The sequence below is a fragment of the Cajanus cajan genome, chromosome 6 (genome assembly GCF_000230855.2).
Source record: "Cajanus cajan strain Asha chromosome 6, NIPB_CcT2T_4, whole genome shotgun sequence".
Classification (NCBI taxonomy): Eukaryota; Viridiplantae; Streptophyta; class Magnoliopsida; order Fabales; family Fabaceae; genus Cajanus; species Cajanus cajan.
In genome coordinates this window covers 48,949,987-48,968,913 of record NC_138522.1, presented here as the reverse complement: position 1 = coordinate 48,968,913, position 18,927 = coordinate 48,949,987, and the positions used below count along the sequence as shown (strand labels likewise).

The following is an 18,927-nucleotide window of genomic DNA, read 5'->3' as shown; positions in this document are numbered from 1 at the left end:
GGTTAACTGCAAGTAAATCACAAGGTTAGGATAAGGTTTTGGGAGAGAGACCAAATAGAAAAATGAAAAGTGAACCTGTTGGGTTGTCCCGGTAACAAGAGGCACATCTCTCGACACATCGTGAGAAGAATCAAGTTGGATGACTTCAACATCCTGCAATAAAAAAGAGGTGTTAGAGAAGTCAATGGCAAAAGGAAAATGAAATCGAGAAAAATTAACTTACCTTTGACACCGATTCATTGCATCTCGGAGAAGCTTCACAGTCGGAGGCTTCTGGGCTTTCTTGGAAATAGAAACTACCATCTTTCCTTTCCCTTTATCCTGCTTTTTAGTGGTCGAGACCTGAAAGTGAGGACAATTGTATTATTAAGAAATGTGAGCAAGAGAGTAACATTGGTATTTGGGTTGATTCACTTACAGTTTTGGTACTGTCTGAGCTCACTTTTTGTTTCTTTGAGGTTTCAATACTCTGTAAGGTAAAATCTTGAAAAGGTAAGATGAAACAATCGAAAAGTTTTAGTAAAGAGTGAAATCGAAGTGAATGGTACCTTAGAATGTAAAGAAACTTTGTCAGCAGCGGTCTTTCTTTTTCGACCTTTCTTTGATGTCTCCTTATCTTCATCATCCTCACTCTCCCAATTAGGAGTTTGCTCAACATGTTGTGGAACACGTTGAGGAATGGCAGCTGCAAAATTCGAAGAAAGAGATGAGACAAGTTCAAATCAAAATCGAAGAAGAGTGGTGAAAGACATTTACCAGGAGGAGGGTTAACGTTATTGACCCAACATAGTGGCCACCATTTGCTTCGAGGAAAATCATACACGGAACATCTCGCATAGGTAACTCGATTCTTTACAGGAATCTCTTTGCGCTCGAGGTAAAACGGATCGAGGGTTTTCACCCAAGGAGGGTGAGATAAATGTTTAACTAAACCGAAGAGAGCATTCGGAAGAGGAGGTATGTGTTTTGGACAAAACTTTTCGAAATCAGTTTTACCTCGAGGGTTTATTACCTTTTTTGAGCGGATGTTCCTTTGTACCATTTTCGATAATGAGACCGAAGCGTCAAAGATGGTTCGATGCACATTGTCAGGTCGATAACAAACATTAAAAAATTGTTCGAATTGATAAATTATAGTTTGATTCTTGAAAGTACCTGTTTGTTTGGGACCCTGCGAAGAAAGTGGAGAATTAATCAGCTTTGCTAAAAATGTATCGAAGTCGATCATTTTGTCAACATGATACTCACACCACCAACGAAGAAAACATCGAGAAACTAAGAAAGGAGAAAAAGAGCAAGGCGTGAGGTGAAGTTGTTTTTCAGGACGTAAGATGAACTCCAAAACTTCTTCGTAATTCCCTCTCTCGACACAAATATCAGAATCTATATTTTCCTTACATCGAAGAGGGAGAGGTTTCATTTGACAAAGTCCAAATTGTCGAGCGAAGAGTTGAGGTTGGTAGGGGTAAATTCTGACATCTTTTTGACGCATGCCAGACATAATCACATCCCAGGATAAGAATCCAAACCAGATCTCGACAGAATCCTGTGTCATATTCCAGACTTGATTATTGTGGCGAAGCCAAGTAGGACCTATCAAAGAGGTACGTATGAACGGAGCCAAATCCTCACTAAATTCTTCGAAACTGAGAATCGCAGCAATATATTTCGAGAAGTTGTCAACCAGACGTTTTCGAGGAGTAAGTGTGGTGAGGCGAGCTCCTTCGAGGGCACACGTTGGGGCAAAAGATGAAGTCAGTGAAAGCTTGTTCTCCAAAATGGCGTTCAGCTACAACTGTAGTAACCATAGAGGCCCAGAAAGGTTTTGAGGACCAGATTCTCGAGAAAGACTTTCCGAAGCCTCATCGAGACATGTATACAGAGAGGCTAACAAGAGTTTACTTAAACAAATTTTCTTTTTAAGATGTAAGGCCTGAGCTAAAACGTAATAATATTTTGGAACCTGAAGAGAGGGAGTACAGAAGACACATGCGGATAACCATTACATTAAAAAAGCAATATGTTCAGATTCTGAAACAGGGGTGCCAGGTTGTCCTACATGAGCATTGATAAAGGCCAGGTAAGTCTTCTTGTCCCAAGTAATCGAAACTTCTTTGATCGAAATTTCTTCTTCGACAGCATCAGGGTGGAATCTATCTCCTAAGGGGGTTAAACCGGTTATGGCCGCGATATCTAACAGTGTGGGACCAACAAAACCACAGGGGAACTCGAAAGCACGAGTCTCTCTGTTCCAAAAGAAGATTGCAGAAAGGAGCATTTGAGGATCGAAGAGATGAAGATCAAATTTGGCGAGTTGAATAAACTCAGAAATGCCAGCTTCTACCCAAGAAGGACCCATTGCTTGTTCTACTCAAAGTAACCACTGAAAGTGTCTATCTTTAAGAGGGGGGAAAGCCCTAAAAATCTTAGTGGTATCGTTGAACAAAGATAAATCTATTTCCGAAGAGTAGATGAAGGGTAAGGAAGACTCGTCTTCAGGTAACAAAGTATTCCCAAATTTTTTCTTGTTTTGACCCATAAACGGACCTAAAAAAGCATGAGTATTACCATTGGCAAGAGTAAAAGGAAGAAGTACCTGGGACTGATAAATTTTAAGGCTTGCCTCCTCCATGCCTGGGATAGGGACGAAGGTATCGTCCCCATCTTTGACCTTGCACACTTGAGCACTAGTCTTAAACAAGGAACCCGCCTGGGTTGAAGTGGCAGTGTCCATAGTGGTTAAGGGAGTGGTGGTCATAGTAGCCAAGACGGGAGAAGAGGCAGCAGTAGGAGTTGAAGATATAGAAGAAGCTACGGCGGCGGAAGTAGACGCGGCAGAAGAGGCCATTGAAGCACAGAAGCAAAGTTAAGAACGTGGGGAACGAAGGTACAAGGATCGCCGGAGAAGGAGATTGAGAAACAGGGCAAAGCAGAAAAGCAAGGAAACTTAGGCGCAAAGGAAGGCGATGGTGAAAGTAGTTTTTAACGTTAGGGTAAAAAAGGCTTTTAACGGGCCTAAGGTAAAACAGGCCCATCAGTTAATTCAAAATTTAAAATGAGCGTTAGAAACGACCGCCAAAAAACAGTTTCACAATGATGAAACTTGGGAAAATACGCAAGCACGCGCCGTCAGGGCAGTTAATATCACATCAAAACAGTCGTCACATTAAATAGGGGTCAGAAATAGGGTTTTATCGAAGGAATATAATTCCTGATACAATTCGAGAGAGCATCGAAGATAATTCCTGATAGGAATTCAGTTCTATTCATCCGGCACGTTCATTGAAACTGAATTCCTAGGGGGGCATTTGTTAGGGTTACTCGAAAGCCATATGACTCGAAAAAGGGGGTTTTTGTGAGAACTGCTTGAAGTAGAGAAAGGTCAACACTTACTAAGATTGTATCAGGGGATTTAATTGTTTGCACTCGAGAGTCTAATCCAAGAGAATGAATGCTCGAAAAGAAAGGAAGGGGGTTATCATAGGCCTCTAAAAAAGGGGTCGGACATCGAGAAAGGTAGCAGAAACTAAGAATCGAAAAATATAAAACACGTGGGAAGAGCGGTTAAAGGTAGTTATCTCTTAAACCCGCATAAGCGCGACGTAGTGGCTAGCGGTTATACTCACCCACGATAATCCCCACGAATTAACTGCTCGCAGTTAAATCCTATAAATCTGAGAGTTGGGCATCTTCACAGGGGTCGGAAATTTCATACTAAGACTATACTCTGAAGCACTCTCTGTCTGCGCTATGACTTTCGTGCATGGAATTGTTTTTGGGTATGATTCTTTCTCGGCCATTTTCATTTTCTTCTTATAGGAGTAGAATTAGCGTAGTTTCTTGTTTTCAATCTTGTAATGTTCGATCATCATCAATGTTGTATTGTTCTAAACCTTGTAAAAGTGAACCATGATTTGTATTGCTAATATCATTATTGTTCATTATGTTCATCTAAGTGTTTACGTGCATGGAAATAACTACTTATTAATCATTGACGAATGCTTAGAGACCAGCAATTATTGATCATTCTATTTCATTCCTTTTCATTATAATCCGAGAAACATATGTCTGAATTGAAACACTTGGTGTACTAATCTAAGTAAAAAGAATCCATAATAAACAAATTCCACCGTAAACAAGAACAAAAGGAAAATATATGGCAGTTTATTAATTAATTAAAGTACACCCAGTTTTTTTTGGTTGAGAAGAGCAATCATCATAAAAAATTAAAATAAAATAAAAAAAGACAAATGAAAAATAGCTCTAACACAAAGAAAATATCATCGATAAAGAACGAATAGAAAATGGAAAATATATACGTTCATGTTAATTACCTCTTCATTCTTCATTTCAAATTTGAACATTAAAAAAGATACACCATGAAAATTCAAAAGCACAGGTGACTACGTATGATGTTGGTAAAAACAAACATTATATTATAGCAATAAAAACACAGATGATGTGGGTCATAACATAAGTCATAATAAATAATTGAGATGAGTGAAAACCAATATTGCAGGAGGAATAGTGGGTCCAGTGGAGATGAGGGTGAGAGTTGGTTAAAGAGTTCACATGAAGCCCGTATCTCTCTATCTCCACTTCACCCTTTTCCTTTTCCCTCTCCTTTTCCAATTAATGAATGCGACCACTTCCCAGTTCCCATCCACTATTTGTTTTTTGGATTAATTATTAATTGTTTCCCTGACTAAACGATTAATTAACGTGTTCCCAGCTAATATTTTGTAACGAGAACTTGAAGTTACGGGATAAGAAATTAAAATTAAATTCATGGTTCCATGATGGCATAAATTTAGTTAGATGCAAGCAGCAGAAATTAATATTGGATTTTGTTTGTCCCAAGTGGCAAGTATGTTGTTAGCAAAGTAATTTATGGTTTAAATAGAGGTTTTTGGAAGGGCATAGTTGTCTTAACGGGTGAAGGAAAGATAAATAAGAGTCACGTCAGTTAGAGAGTTGTGTGATTTGATTGAGTTCACTCAGTATTCATGGATGGGGAAAGAGAAAGGTTGCATAGAGAAGCAGAAGGGTGAAGGAAAATTAAAGAAATAAAGAGAGCGTGTTAAAACTTAATAGAGATTGTTATGGCCTCAGGATCAGGATCAGGATCAGGATCAGAAGCAGAAGGTAGCACTGTGGTGGGGCTAACCCCAGAGGAATTCAGCGAACTGGAAAGCATCATAAAGACGCACCACAAGTTCGATCCTTCCCCAGAAATCTGCACGTCCATCATAACGCAGCGTATCGAGGCTCCGGCGCAGACGGTGTGGCCCCTGGTCCGAAGCTTCGAGAACCCCCAGAAGTACAAGCACTTCATAAAGAGCTGCAACATGCGGTCAGGCGACGGCGGCGTGGGCAGCATCAGAGAGGTCACCGTCGTGTCGGGGCTGCCGGCGTCCACGAGCACGGAGAGGCTGGAGATCCTTGACGACGAGAAGCAGCTGCTGAGCTTCCGCGTGGTGGGCGGCGAGCACAGGCTCCACAACTATCGCTCCGTCACCTCCGTCAACGAGTTCAACAGAGAGGGTAAGGTCTACACCATTGTGTTGGAGTCTTACGTTGTCGACATCCCCCCAGGGAACACCGGTGTCGATACTAAGATGTTTGTTGACACTGTCGTCAAGCTTAACCTTCAGAAACTCGCCCACGTTGCTATGGCTACCACTCCCATACTGCACTGAACCCACCTTTCACTTTCTCTACCATCACTATTCACTATTGTATTAATTCCATAATTACTCCTGCATGCTTTTGCTTGCAACTTCCAACCTACAACTTTTCAACTCTATTCCCTCTTTAAAATTATTTTACTTCTCTTATGTTTTTATATTTATATCTTCTCATACAATAATTACTACTGTGTCTGTGCCTCAAATTATATTACAATATTACATAATAATAATAATAATAATAAACATTAATTAATTACAATATTTCACTTCAAAAAATATTAGAATATCATTTTTATAATTTTTTTTATATTTTATGACGAATTAGATCTTCTTCCTTTCTTGTTTATTATTATAGTTTTAGATGTATAAATGATATAAATATTTTTCATGATGGTTATTTAATGTCTTTTATACATTTCAAATTATATAAAAATAAATAGAAAATAAAGAAAAGGTGATATAGATAACCTTATTCAAATAATTTTATACCTTTTTTCTTATATATAAAAATGGAAGAAAACAAAAGGTTAGCATCTAAATAGATCAAGATGCTTTATATTTTTTCTTTCACTTTTTCTATTAAAATTTTGAAGAAATAAATGAAATGAAGAAGAAAGAATATTATTTATTTTTCTAAATGAGTGTTTGGTAGAAGGAGTTTTTTTTTATGCCCGAGTGTCGTGACTCTAAGAAATCATGAATCTTAGGAATCATGTTTTTTAAAAATGATTAAATTTAATCATAAATGTTATCAAGAATATTCATAAATGTTACTTAAAAATTAAACATTTTTAATTGGATTCAATTTGTCCTGTCCCTAAACCAAATCCTAACTTAGTATAAGGGATAAATATATCTATTGAATCTTAATAATAAAAGAAAGAAAGTGAAATAAATAAAGTTTTAACTTAACCTCCCAATCTTTCCAATAAAGCAATTATTTTTGGAAAGGATTTTTTTGTTTATTTGACTGTCTTTTGCATTACTTTTTTTTCATTTTATTATTATTGACGATTGAAATAAAAACAAAAACGATTGATGGTGTATCTTTTTTAATGTTCAAATTTGAAATGAAGAATGAAGAGGTAATTAACATGAACGTATATATTTTCCATTTTCTATTCGTTCTTTCTCGATTATATATTCTTTGTGTTAGAGCTATTTTCCATTTGTCTTTTTTATTTTTTATGATGACTGCTCTTCTCAACCAAAAGAAACTGAGTGTACTTTAATTAATTAATAAACTGCCATATATTTTCCTTTTGGCCTTCAGCATGAATATCAACGCGAGATTGTTTTCTACGATAAAAAAATGTTTTGATATGCTACTCTCGCGGATTTAGCTAAAATGGATCTATTTGGAGTCAATCTTATCAACTTCCATTAATGAACCTTGAAGAACAAATAATTAAAAAGTGAAAGACCTAAAGAGGATGAAGAAAGACGTCACGAAACAAAGATTAAATCAACAAAGGATAAATTTAGATCAAAGATCTGTCAAAGAAATCAAAAAACCTTTATATGAAGTTATAAAATTCTTCTTATCAAAGTATCTCAAGAAGTGACATATTCAACACTTTCAAGAGTGGAACTATAACTTTATTTTGAGGGGAAGATCAAATTATATTTTTTTAACAATTATACATAAACATTCTAACATTATAAATAGTTCATTATTATTTATACTTTTTTATCTTGTATATTTTTGGGACTTGTGGTCAACTATGTTATTGGTACTTGATGTAGACGAGCCGGTGAAGAATGCTCACATCACATGGCTCATTATGTAATGAAGACAAGGTCATATATGGGCTTTGTGTAACCCTTTATATAAAAGGGCCATCAACTAGGCCACGGGCTGTATTAATGCTGCCCACCCCTCACAAATAACAAGTCCATCTCTGCAATCTGAACTTCTGGGCCCACTCACTATTCAACATTAATTCACCTTATAGTCGGTATATCTTTCAATATTATAGGTTAATATTATACAAAATATTACAACAAATTTTTTAATATAAATAATTTATTATTATTTAATTTAAATATATTTTTTGTCTCATAAAATGAACATATTTTAATTTAGTTACCGTAAAAAAAATCTTTATTTTTCTAAAATTTGTAAAATATTATTATTTTTATATAAAATGAGTAAATTTTAATTTTAATCATTAAAATATATATATATATATATATATATATATATATATATATATTTTATATTCATTTCTCTTAAAAGCATTATTTTTAGTATATAATGATATTTTTAAGGTAAATAAATAACATGTATTTTAAATAATTATAAAAAAAATTATAAGTATCACACACTAATATAACATCACTAACAATTATAGATAACATCCAAGATGAACACTTAACATTTTAAAAAAAAATAAATTAACTAAATATATTATATAATAATAAAAATTAAAAATAATAATTCTAAATTTTATAAGATAAAAAATTAAAAACTTCTTTTATAGAAACCAAAATCAAATGTTTTACCCGACTAAATATATATATATATATATATATATATATATATATATATATATATATATATATATATATATATATATATATATATATATATATATATATATATATATATATTGCACGTTGATACAAAACCATTGTTATGTTATGCAAGAAGCTGTCCCTCCCAAGCATAAAATTTCTCACTATATCATATATGTTACTGTGTCAGACAAAAATACACTACAAAAATATCATATAGTAACAAATGTATCTATTAATATAATATGAAAATACAATTATTTTGTTAAGTGTTTTTAAATTATATTTTTCTCGTTTTTTTAGTACACATGTAATGTTATATTACTATTTGAATATTATAAAACTTATATTCTTTATTGTACGAAAATATATTAATATTTATATTCTGTGTTTATATTTATTAGATAAAAATATATATTCAATAATAAAAATTTGTTTATCAGATGAAAAAAATAAAGTAAATAACCAAATTTATTTTTCAAGTGCCACATTACTGATTTATGTTATTATATTATATTCTAGTATATGTGAGTTGCAATATTAGTAAGGTGTCATGTCATCATCAATTCATAAATTAAATTAAATTAGAAAAATCAAAAACACATATTAAAAATTATAGATAGACTTATAATTTAATCTAAATAATAAAAAATTTGCTTGATAATATTATGCATTGTACCTATCTAAAGGACACATTATAGTAATCTTCTTGTACTTTGAAGGCCTAACGAGAGCTCCAATCAAATATTCTGGCGAGGGGGATACTTGCAAAAGGCACTCCGACACTCAAGTCAGGACAAACACAAATGTCGATAGTAATTAATGAACAGTGACATTACCTCGAGATGTGAACTATTTATAGTGACATTAATGGCCTCATCCTCTATGGCCATATACTAAGTTTACCGAATTAGGTAATACGCTCTTAATCGTCTTATACGCATTATTAACTTCTCATAATTCTTTTATAGGTCACTTATCCTTTGAATCGCCCTTTGGGGTGCCTTCGGTTGTTGTGAGTGCCGATTGGATGTTGGCAACCGAAAACTATCATTTCGGGCCCCGACAATTCAAGCAACACAATCCTTTCGGCCCTCGACTAGTTGTAGTAATTGAAATGGCAGACGCAAGTTGAATGAAGCTGAAACCTGAAACACTGAACAACAACGTTAGTAAAATCCCTTGAGGCGTGTGATAGCACTGACCTTAAGGACTTATTCGCGGTATACGCGCAAGCCCCCCAGGATACAGCAGGGTCTTCTCAGTAACGAGGAGCAGAACTGGCAGTCGAGGTTTTGAGAACTCAGAGAGAGGCAGAGAAAAGTATTCGGGTAGGTTAACAAACAAATGTCGCATCCTTTATGTATAGAGTCTCAGTAACCCTAAAAGGATCTGATCCGAATTTTTAGTGATAAGATTTGATCGGTTTTTCAAAACAGAATGAAGTTTGAATTTTGAAATGGAAAAACGGTCATATTCGAATAAGGTTTCTTTAATTAATTTTAAGAAAAATTAATGTAATCAAAAATAAAAAATATTTTTGGATACGAGGGGGGGCAAATCAACAGATTTGAACTACAATGGGCTCACAAGGAGCACTTTAATATATAAAGGCTCTACATATAGGTGGACCAAGCAATGTGGACTATTTCCTTTTGAAATATCACATATAAGTGCAACAGATTGAACGGGCGTGGACTATTCTGACCCCGATCCTTGGGTTGTGTCGCCGTTCGGCTATGTCGGGGAGGAGTGAGCCACGTCCTCGAGGTTACCCTTTATTATTATGCCAAAGGGTACTACCGAGACGAAAGGTATAGCCGAGCTGAAAGACATGGCCGAAAGGCCTTTTTTGCACACTTGCTGAAGGGTATGTCTGTACCGAAAGTTATGGCCGAAAGGCCTTACTCGTACATGCATCAATCTATTATTTTTGTTAAAATTTTATATAAATAATTTTATGATTATGCATCCGAAAAAATGACGCAATAAAAATGTTAATTTTATTAAGTGGTTATTTTCATGAACGTGGTACGTAAACATAAAAATGATGAGGTGATTTTAATTATATTTCAGACATTTTTTTCATAATTATTAAAGAAAGACATATTGATGAACTAGTGAAGTTCATAATTAATAAACATATAGTAAATCAAAGATTTACTTAAATATCACGAAAAATATTAATTTTATCAATGGAAAATATTTATGTCTTTTGAACTTTAAATAAAAATGAATATTTTATCAAAAGTTTTAAATAGACTAATTCATTGATGCAGGTTTTACGCGGTTGTCCTTCACACTTCATAGTCACGTGTTCCTCGAGGTTGGTCGCAAGTGAAGTGATCGTATTCATCACAAGATTTTGTAACCTTTTTTGTCCTTGCCAATTCAGAGTTAACATATAGACCACGCAAAAATGTTTTAAACTCAACTACTACGTGCTACCTTTTTCTTCCTAAAATAAGGTAAATATTGTTCAATAAGTGATTAATAAAGAAAGGGGCACAAAATATTTATTATGCATAAAATATAAATATAAATATAAATATTTTATTTTAATTAATTTTAAAAATATATGAAATCCTTCTTAGATTATTTTTTTTATAAATATTTATGAATAAGTATTTTTTTGGAATAAAATCACAAATATAATAAATCACGTGAATTTGAATAAATAAAAATATTTTAATAAAAGATATTTTTGTAAAAAATATTTATTATTTTCAGAAATATAATAATGTAACATAAATTAAAGCAAAAGTTTAACATGATCTTTATATAATGCAAAATTTAAATTATGAGAATATTAAAATAAATAAATTTATTTTACATAAAAATGTTTATAAATTTATTTAAACAATTGAACTATTAAAATATTTTTTATTTTAAAAATGTTCTCTTGTATTATTATTTTAGGAGTGAATTATACTCCTTTCTCAAAAGATATAAATACTACATTGTTCTCTCATCTTATATTAAAAAATATATTTTACTCCATTGATAAATTTTAACATATGACACTTTATTTATTTATTTTAAATTTTTTGCTTAAGTTTTATTAACTTTTATTAAAAAAATATTACTAAAACATTATTTATACTAATATCCTCTAAAATATGCAAATGCAAGTATTACACCGCCTCTCATCTTTATGCTAAGATAATCACTTTTCTCACTTAATAAATATAAATATGTTACACTTTAATAATTTATTTCTTGATTTACATGTTTAATCATTATTATTTTAAAAATTGTTATGAATATTGTTAAAATTAATCACATAATTTTATAAAATATTTTCAATTATTTTGCTCACAAAATAATTTTTTTAAAATTATTATAAAAAAATATATATATATATATATAATAATAATAATAATAATAATAATAATAATAATAATAAAAAAATGCAATGTTAATACATCCCTTAAAAATCAAATTTAAAACATTTATATATTTTTTAAATTTTAAATATTAAAAATATTGAAAAAAATTCAAGTCTCACATAGACTAGAGATTAGGCAATTAAATATTATATAAGTGGAAAGCAACTCTCACCTTACAAGTCAGTTTTGTAGGGTTGAATTAAGTTTAAATCCACTATTTTAAGATGGTATCAGAGCTATCATAGATTCTTAAAAATGGGCTACCCACCATTCATTGATACATGCACCATGGACATGAAGGAGTGCATTCAAGTCCCGTCAATCCTAAATCATTAAAAAGTGTCACCTACCATTTATCCACGTACCAAACCCAGTAGTGCTAGACGTGAGGGAGGTGTATTGGAAAAAACCCAAGTCTTATATTGACTAAAAATTATGCAATTAAATAGTATATAAGTGGAAAACAACTCTCACCTTACAAGCCAGTTTTGTAGATCCACTATTCTAAGAAAAAAAATGCTATATCATGTAAACTTTTTGAAATGTGATGGCTATTTTTGTTTATTTAATTTTTTAATGTTATTATATTTTAAAGATGTTTATTTGAGTGTGTTCTCACTGCACATTAATTTTCTTTTTAAGAGTATGAAGCTAAATTTTATCTTCTATGATCGATGCTATTGAAATTGTAACCTATAAACTAACGATTTATAAATCGAATCGCTTATATTATTCTCACACCATGAGTGACATGTCAAGCTCTTCCATGCTTGCATCCATCCACATTAAACTTTCAAAAATGTTACAAATTAGATAAGAGAGCGGGAGTGAGAGAGAAAAGGAAAAATAAAAGGAGAGAGAAAGAGAAATATTTTCTATTTTAAAAAAAGGATGTTATGATTTTTTCTATATACATTAAACTTTTTTCTAACTCAAAAAAGTTAGATTTTTACTTCCTCTTATAGAAATGCTTTTGTGAAAAAGTAGAATAAAAGTGGTTCCTGAAAAATTATACTTCAAATGATTTTTTTTAAATAACTACCAAATATAAGAAATTAAATTAAGATTCTCAAAAATGCAAAAATATTCCACATACCTAACATCTCTTTATGATTGATAGTTTTCATTATTAATGTAATAGAATTAAATTTATTTCAAAAATATTTTTGAATTTGATTAATTTAACTAGTGATAACATTAAATGATACTATACTTAATTCAAAAAATATATTTTTTCACTTATTAGTGTCACTTGTATTATTAATATATTGATAAATGCATTCATTTGTATGAGGATATAAAAAAAAATAGTAATTAATATATTTGAAAGTAACTACCTATTTATTGTAATTAGGGAAAAAAAGTGTATGATTTTTTTATATAAAAAATAAGAAGTATTATAATATATTAAATTTAAATTTTATTAAATATATGCTATTAAAATGTAAATAGTATCTTATTTAATTCAAATGTGAGTAATAATTTTTGAATAACTATATTCATAAATAGCAAGATTTATCGATGGTAATACATTCCACAAAAAAAATAAATCAAAGTTGATCCATTAATATAATTTTTATTTTGAATGTTAGAAAAAATTTAAATATATTATTCTATCATGTAAACTTTTCGGAGTTTGGTTACAATTTTAATTTATTTAACTTTCTAATTTACTGTAAGTGAAGACTTTTGATTTTTCTTGTCACACGTGATTTTTTTTTTAAATATAAAACTAAAGTTTATTTCAATACAGCTGGTGCTACTGAAATCGTAAGAATAAAATTTTCATCTACACATCTGAAGGTCTATATTACTTTTGCACCGTGGGGATATGCCATGCTCCCCGACGCTAGCATCTGTCTATTAAATAGCTGGACTTCAGACAGAAGTCATGTTTACCTCACAAAATCACACTTTAATTTTATTTGATAATTTAAGCGAGAGAAAAAAAAAATGACATGTCACATGTCTAGTGGCACTGTTTGCATTTGCACAATGAATATAGAGTTTGTGGTTGTTGGCTTTGGTAATTACCCGATATGCAAAGTTATACTGCTGTATGAAGTCATGGGTTTGCTCATGCAAAGATACAAACTGGCAAGTGCCATGCAAGTTGCAACCAATAAAGAGTTGATACCAGGTTGGGTTCCGTAGTGTAATCTACTTATCGGTAATAACAACAATAAATTCGTGAAAATTTGTCGTCATTGGTTGCTTTGCTTACCTCACCTTTGAATCTCAGCTCTCTGTATCTGGTCACCACCAAGGACACTGCTATAAGGCTCTAACAGTGTTTCCCTTTCTCTGTCCCTCTCATTTCATTTGCCTTGTGCGTTTAGTTGTTACATTCCGAAGGGAAAGCTCTGAAGCTCATTTCTTTATTTACTCTCCTTTCTCGTCACATTTGCTTCTTGTTTTAAAATAGCTAAAAAGCAAACCCCTTTCTCTGAAAATGTTTCTGAGGCTACCTGCCATGAACAGGAGTTTGAACAGAGAGAATCCAGATATTTTGATTATGATGATTGCAGGGAAACAGATAATAAGGGGTGTTGAGGAGGACAAAAGAGATCAGAGAGAAAGAGAGAGAGAGGGAAAAGATGGGCCCAGCAAAGCCTGCAACACAAATGAGTGCCACTGCAGTGCACCAAACACTAATGTCTTCCCTCTTCCCCTCTTTCACCTTTCCCTCTTAATTTATGCCATTTTTATTTTTCCATTCATTTTCAACACTCCCCCTTTTGTTTCTCTTTTTCCCTTGGACTTTATACTCACTTTCTTCCTTTTGCTGCTTTTCTACTTCAACTTCTTGTCTTTAATGTGCAAGACTAGATAGGCAACATTTTGTGTTTCTTAGTGTTAAGGATTTGACAAAGAGGGTGGTGCAGGATATCTTGATGGGGTCTAAGAAAATAAAACTCGTGTTTTGGGGTTGGGATGCTTGAAGGAAAAGATGCTTCTGTTCATGCAAAAGAAATCAGCACAACTGCACAACTTTGGTGCTGGTCTTTCATTTGGCATGATGTAAGTTTCCGAGTTTGGACTTTGGAATGCCTTCATTTCTTTTATTGTTTTCAACACAAATAACCTTGCTATTTGCCACTGCGGTTCTTTTGCATTTTCTTTTTACATTATAGTAGGTTCTCAAAGGACAAAATATCTTGGGAAGGAGTTGTTTAATGTCTCATGTTTTAGTGGCTTCGCTTGCTTTGTTGGGTGATGAAAAATCTCAGGTTGGTTGTGCTAGCTCGCATCATTTTGGTTTGATACTTTTCATGAATTCATTTGGCTGTTCGTTGTTGATATTTTATAACTAAGCTAAGAGCATTCTTTGATCGATTTTCTCTTTCTTCTTTCAGCATATCATCTATTTTGAATGTTGAAATGACGCTCGATTAAGTCGCATGCTGCATAATTATTTAACCATTTGCTCCGTTTCTCCTTCCAAATTTCTTTTCTAGTTTATGGTGGGGATGTTTTCTTGTTATGTAGGTCCATTTTCCTTTTCTCTCTTCGGATGACTAGACTCTATTGAAGGATCATACCACTATTGAAGTAAAGCTTTTCTGAAAGACCACTGCAAGATCAAGAGCCTCTTGTTACAATTTACTAATTACTGCTTATGCTGATGGAGACTGATATGTACATTGCTGGCCGAGATGCTACAGTAACAGATGAAATTTCCCAACATTCCACCTCAAATCCTCTCATTCAGTGCTATTCACTTGACCTTAACAATCAAACCAACATCATAAATGGAATTCCAATGCTTTCTGGAGAGCAAGGTGAACTTATAAGCAATGTCCATGCTGATGTTTGCTTCATTAATCCTTCAATTATTGCCAACTCTAGTCCATTAGTTGCCTCACAAGGAAAGACTATTGTGGCAGATGCTTCAAATCCCATGGAGAACAGTGAGCTTCAAGAGAATTTAGTTGGAGGAATGCCAATTACTCCCTCTTCCCTTGCTGCCATTCTCGCTGCTAGAATTGGTCTTGAAGAAAATTTAGAGAACTCAGAAGCCTTGCCTCCCGCACTCTGCTCAATGGGGCCACTGGCGCCATTCTTCAACATTTTGCATGGTTCTTCAAACCCTTTGGCTGCAGCTTTTGAGGACTGTGGTTACAATGAAGTCCCTAGCAAGTGGAATGCTAACAAGTTTCCTAAGACTCCAGAGATTGATGCAACTGTGTGTCAGCCTTATTCTTCAATAGTAGGAAACCTGGATCCAGATGAATGGCCATTATCAAATGTTGCAAACATGTCCAATCATGCTTACCATTCCTCTAACTTTAGCAAGGAACTTTCTCTAAGTCTTGCATCGTCTACAACCGCAGGACAGTGCTCAGAGGTGAGTTGCTCTAATGTGACCCCATGCATGAATGGAACCATGTCAGGCTTGGAACAAGCCTCATGCAGCAGCAGTAGGGAGCTTTCTATGAATTTGGGTGGTAATAAATATGTACAGTTTTCACCAGAAGTACTGGAGTCAAGATACCTTGTTGGGATTCAAGAAATACTTGCTCAAATTGCAAGATATTCATTTGAAAATTTAGAACAGTTAAATTATTCAGCTGCTGCTAATAGATCAGGTGGGAACAAGTCAACTTCAGCTTTCCCACTCAAGAGAAGGATACTGATAGATCACAATGCAAATTCCGTGTATGAAACTCATGCAGAGTCTCCATTACAAAGGCATGCCACTGAATCAAAGAAAGCCCAATTGCTGACACTTCTACAACTGGTATGACACTATTCTTAAATTTCCTCAATTTTGGTCATGGTCTCATAGACAATGGTCATGTTTAGATAAGCTTCTTTGTAAATATTTATAAGAGAAGAAAATAAGACATAAAATGAATTAAGTCAATCATAAAGTAAAATCAACTTATGAACTTCAACTTTTAGAGAATTTAGATGAGAGAGTTTCTATAAAAGTTAAATGCATAAATTGATTTTAGTTCAATTCATTTTACTTTCGTGTGTTTATAGAGGTTTTTCACTCAATGTCATTGCACTTTTCTCTATTCATATTCATGTTATGTCAAATAAATTACTTAAATTGGACCATAATAATGTTCTGGTAACCAGAAAAGTGAAGTTTAACAGTAGAACATGAAAGTTTTCTCTTTTGATCCTGAAATCTTGTCATGCAATGATGCAATTAGCAATGTTCTGTTCTTTTTTACTTAGGTGGACAATCGATATAGCCAGTGTTTGGATGAGATACACACTGTTGTATCGGCATTCCACGCCGCAACAGAGCTGGACCCGCAAATACATTCACATTTTGCTCTTCAAACCATCTCTATCCTTTACAGGGACTTAAGAGAGAGGATTAGCAATTATATTCTTGCCATGGGATCAAGTTTCGACAACTCTTTCTCAGAAGAGAATGAATGGTCTGTTGAAACTTCATTCCTTCAAAAGCAATGGGCACTCCAGCAGTTGAAAAGAAAAGATCAGTTGTGGAGGCCCCAAAGAGGCTTGCCAGAAAGATCTGTCTCAGTTCTACGGGCTTGGATGTTTCAGAATTTCCTTCATCCGTGAGTTTCAACTATAGAACATACAGAACATACCTCTTTCATGGATTTATTTTATACTTCAATCATGATTCATGAGTATATTTATAGAATTTGACTGAAGGATTTTTCAGGTATCCTAAAGATGCAGAGAAGCATTTGCTTGCAGTAAAAAGTGGGTTGACAAGAAGCCAGGTATTAGTATTATATTCGTATTAACTACTCATGCTACGTCCTTGTTATTTGTTTGTTTAAAGAGGAACGATCTAGTATGCTTGTTTGGTTGTGTCATCCACTGTGCCTTTGAACAGGTATCGAATTGGTTTATAAATGCTCGTGTTCGGCTGTGGAAACCTATGATTGAAGAGATGTATGCTGAGATGAATAAAAGAAAGGCTTGTCGGAATGAAGAAGGATTGCAGAGCAGCCACGGAAACAGGATAAGCATCAGTAATCAAAGGTTTAATGTAAACTAAAGGAACAAAAATGGACCATTTTCTTAATTTAAATACAAAACAGCACAACTGAAGTCAATTTCCGCGTGGTTTTGGGTCTATTACTAATGATGATATCCATGACTCGCCTTGAGAAAATAGAATGCGCCATTTATTTCACTGTCTATACTAACTCGATTGTTTAAGCTTCATTTTCTTTTATAGCGCTGCACCCGTACTAGAAATTAGTGTTATTGCATGATTGCAAGAAGTGTCGGTTAATATCATTTTTGAAAAGAATGGATCGATTCATTTGCGAACTGGCTAAAACTAAAAAAGCAAACGGTTTGGCGTCATCACACATACTTTCTGGGGAGTAAAGCTGAGGAGAAATGAAAGATGGACTGAGAGGACTTCTTTACGTAGATGGCAAGGAGGTTTGAACCTGCTAGCTAAACTTCTCACCACTAGCTCACTCCTATTGCTTCTAGCAATAATTTATTGATATCATGTAGAGAATAACTCCACTCCTAAACCAGTAAACCCCCACCCCACTCCAAACATACACATATTTTAGGTAACAAGTAATCACTTTCGAATTGTAATAAAATCGCTATTTTGAAGTGTTATATTACACATGGAAACGTGAAGTAAAATGGGCTAACCCTTTGGCATGCATGAACTATATCAGACTCTGGGAAAGAAGCACGACCTCGAACTTCCTATCAACACCAACAAAATTGACTGACTCAACCTAACATACTCAAGGTAGTAGGAGGAAATTTTTCTTTTGGGAGAATAGCCATACCTTGCTGAAGTATCGCTTCAGCAATATTTCTTTTACCACCGCACACATGCCATAAAAATAGACTAAATTTGACATAATTTATACAAGTAATTTTTAGGCATTGGTCATTAACTTTTTAATTTAAATTTATTTAACTTGCATTTTTTTTTATATTTACAAATGTTATTTTAAATATTTTGAATTAATATAGAAAAAAAGTAAAAAGTAAATGGTAATTTACTCAATAAAGTCTCATTGAATAAGTCTACAATTTTATTATCTAAACCCAAAATTGAGATAATTTTGTATATTATCAACATTTTTTTAACATTTGTAATTTTACTGTAATTTAAAACATTTTCATTTAAAATATTTTTATTTAGTATCACATTATTTTTGTTCTAAGTTTTGTAGGCAAAGACAAAAAAAAAGTCCAACATTACAAGGAAAGGAAATTAATTATTATTTTTGTGAATATAAATAAGTAGTTGTTGCTTTGAGTAAAACATTCATTTGAATCCTTTCAAACATCCATACAAACATACATTTACAGCATGTTTGAGTACGCGTTTTTTTAAACGTAACTAATTT

At 33.1% G+C, this 18,927-nt stretch overlaps 2 protein-coding genes across 5 annotated transcripts; both read left to right on the top strand.

Moving 5' to 3' along the window:
- Positions 1-4,794: 4,794 nt before the first annotated feature.
- Positions 4,795-5,845, top strand: LOC109798081 (abscisic acid receptor PYL2). Its single transcript, XM_020358288.3, has one exon. The coding sequence runs from the start codon at positions 5,103-5,105 to the stop codon at positions 5,697-5,699; it is 597 nt and encodes a 198-aa protein (XP_020213877.1). The 5' UTR covers positions 4,795-5,102; the 3' UTR covers positions 5,700-5,845.
- Positions 5,846-13,627: 7,782 nt separating this feature from the next.
- Positions 13,628-17,736, top strand: LOC109797727 (homeobox protein ATH1). 4 transcript variants are annotated; one of them, XM_083077461.1, is made up of 7 exons: positions 13,628-13,736; positions 14,482-14,617; positions 14,731-14,826; positions 15,086-16,337; positions 16,787-17,139; positions 17,250-17,310; positions 17,427-17,736. In XM_083077461.1, exons 4-7 carry the CDS (start codon positions 15,216-15,218, stop codon positions 17,589-17,591), a joined length of 1,701 nt encoding a protein of 566 aa, XP_082933587.1. In that variant the 5' UTR covers positions 13,628-13,736; positions 14,482-14,617; positions 14,731-14,826; positions 15,086-15,215; the 3' UTR covers positions 17,592-17,736. The 4 variants fall into 4 exon arrangements, with proteins under 4 accessions (XP_082933587.1, XP_020213435.1, XP_020213437.1 ...); XM_020357846.3 differs by lacking the exon at positions 13,628-13,736 and adding an exon at positions 13,756-14,252; XM_020357848.3 differs by lacking the exon at positions 13,628-13,736 and having other exon boundaries at positions 13,756-14,617; positions 15,086-15,378; positions 15,484-16,337.
- The last annotated feature ends 1,191 nt before the right edge of the window (positions 17,737-18,927 follow it).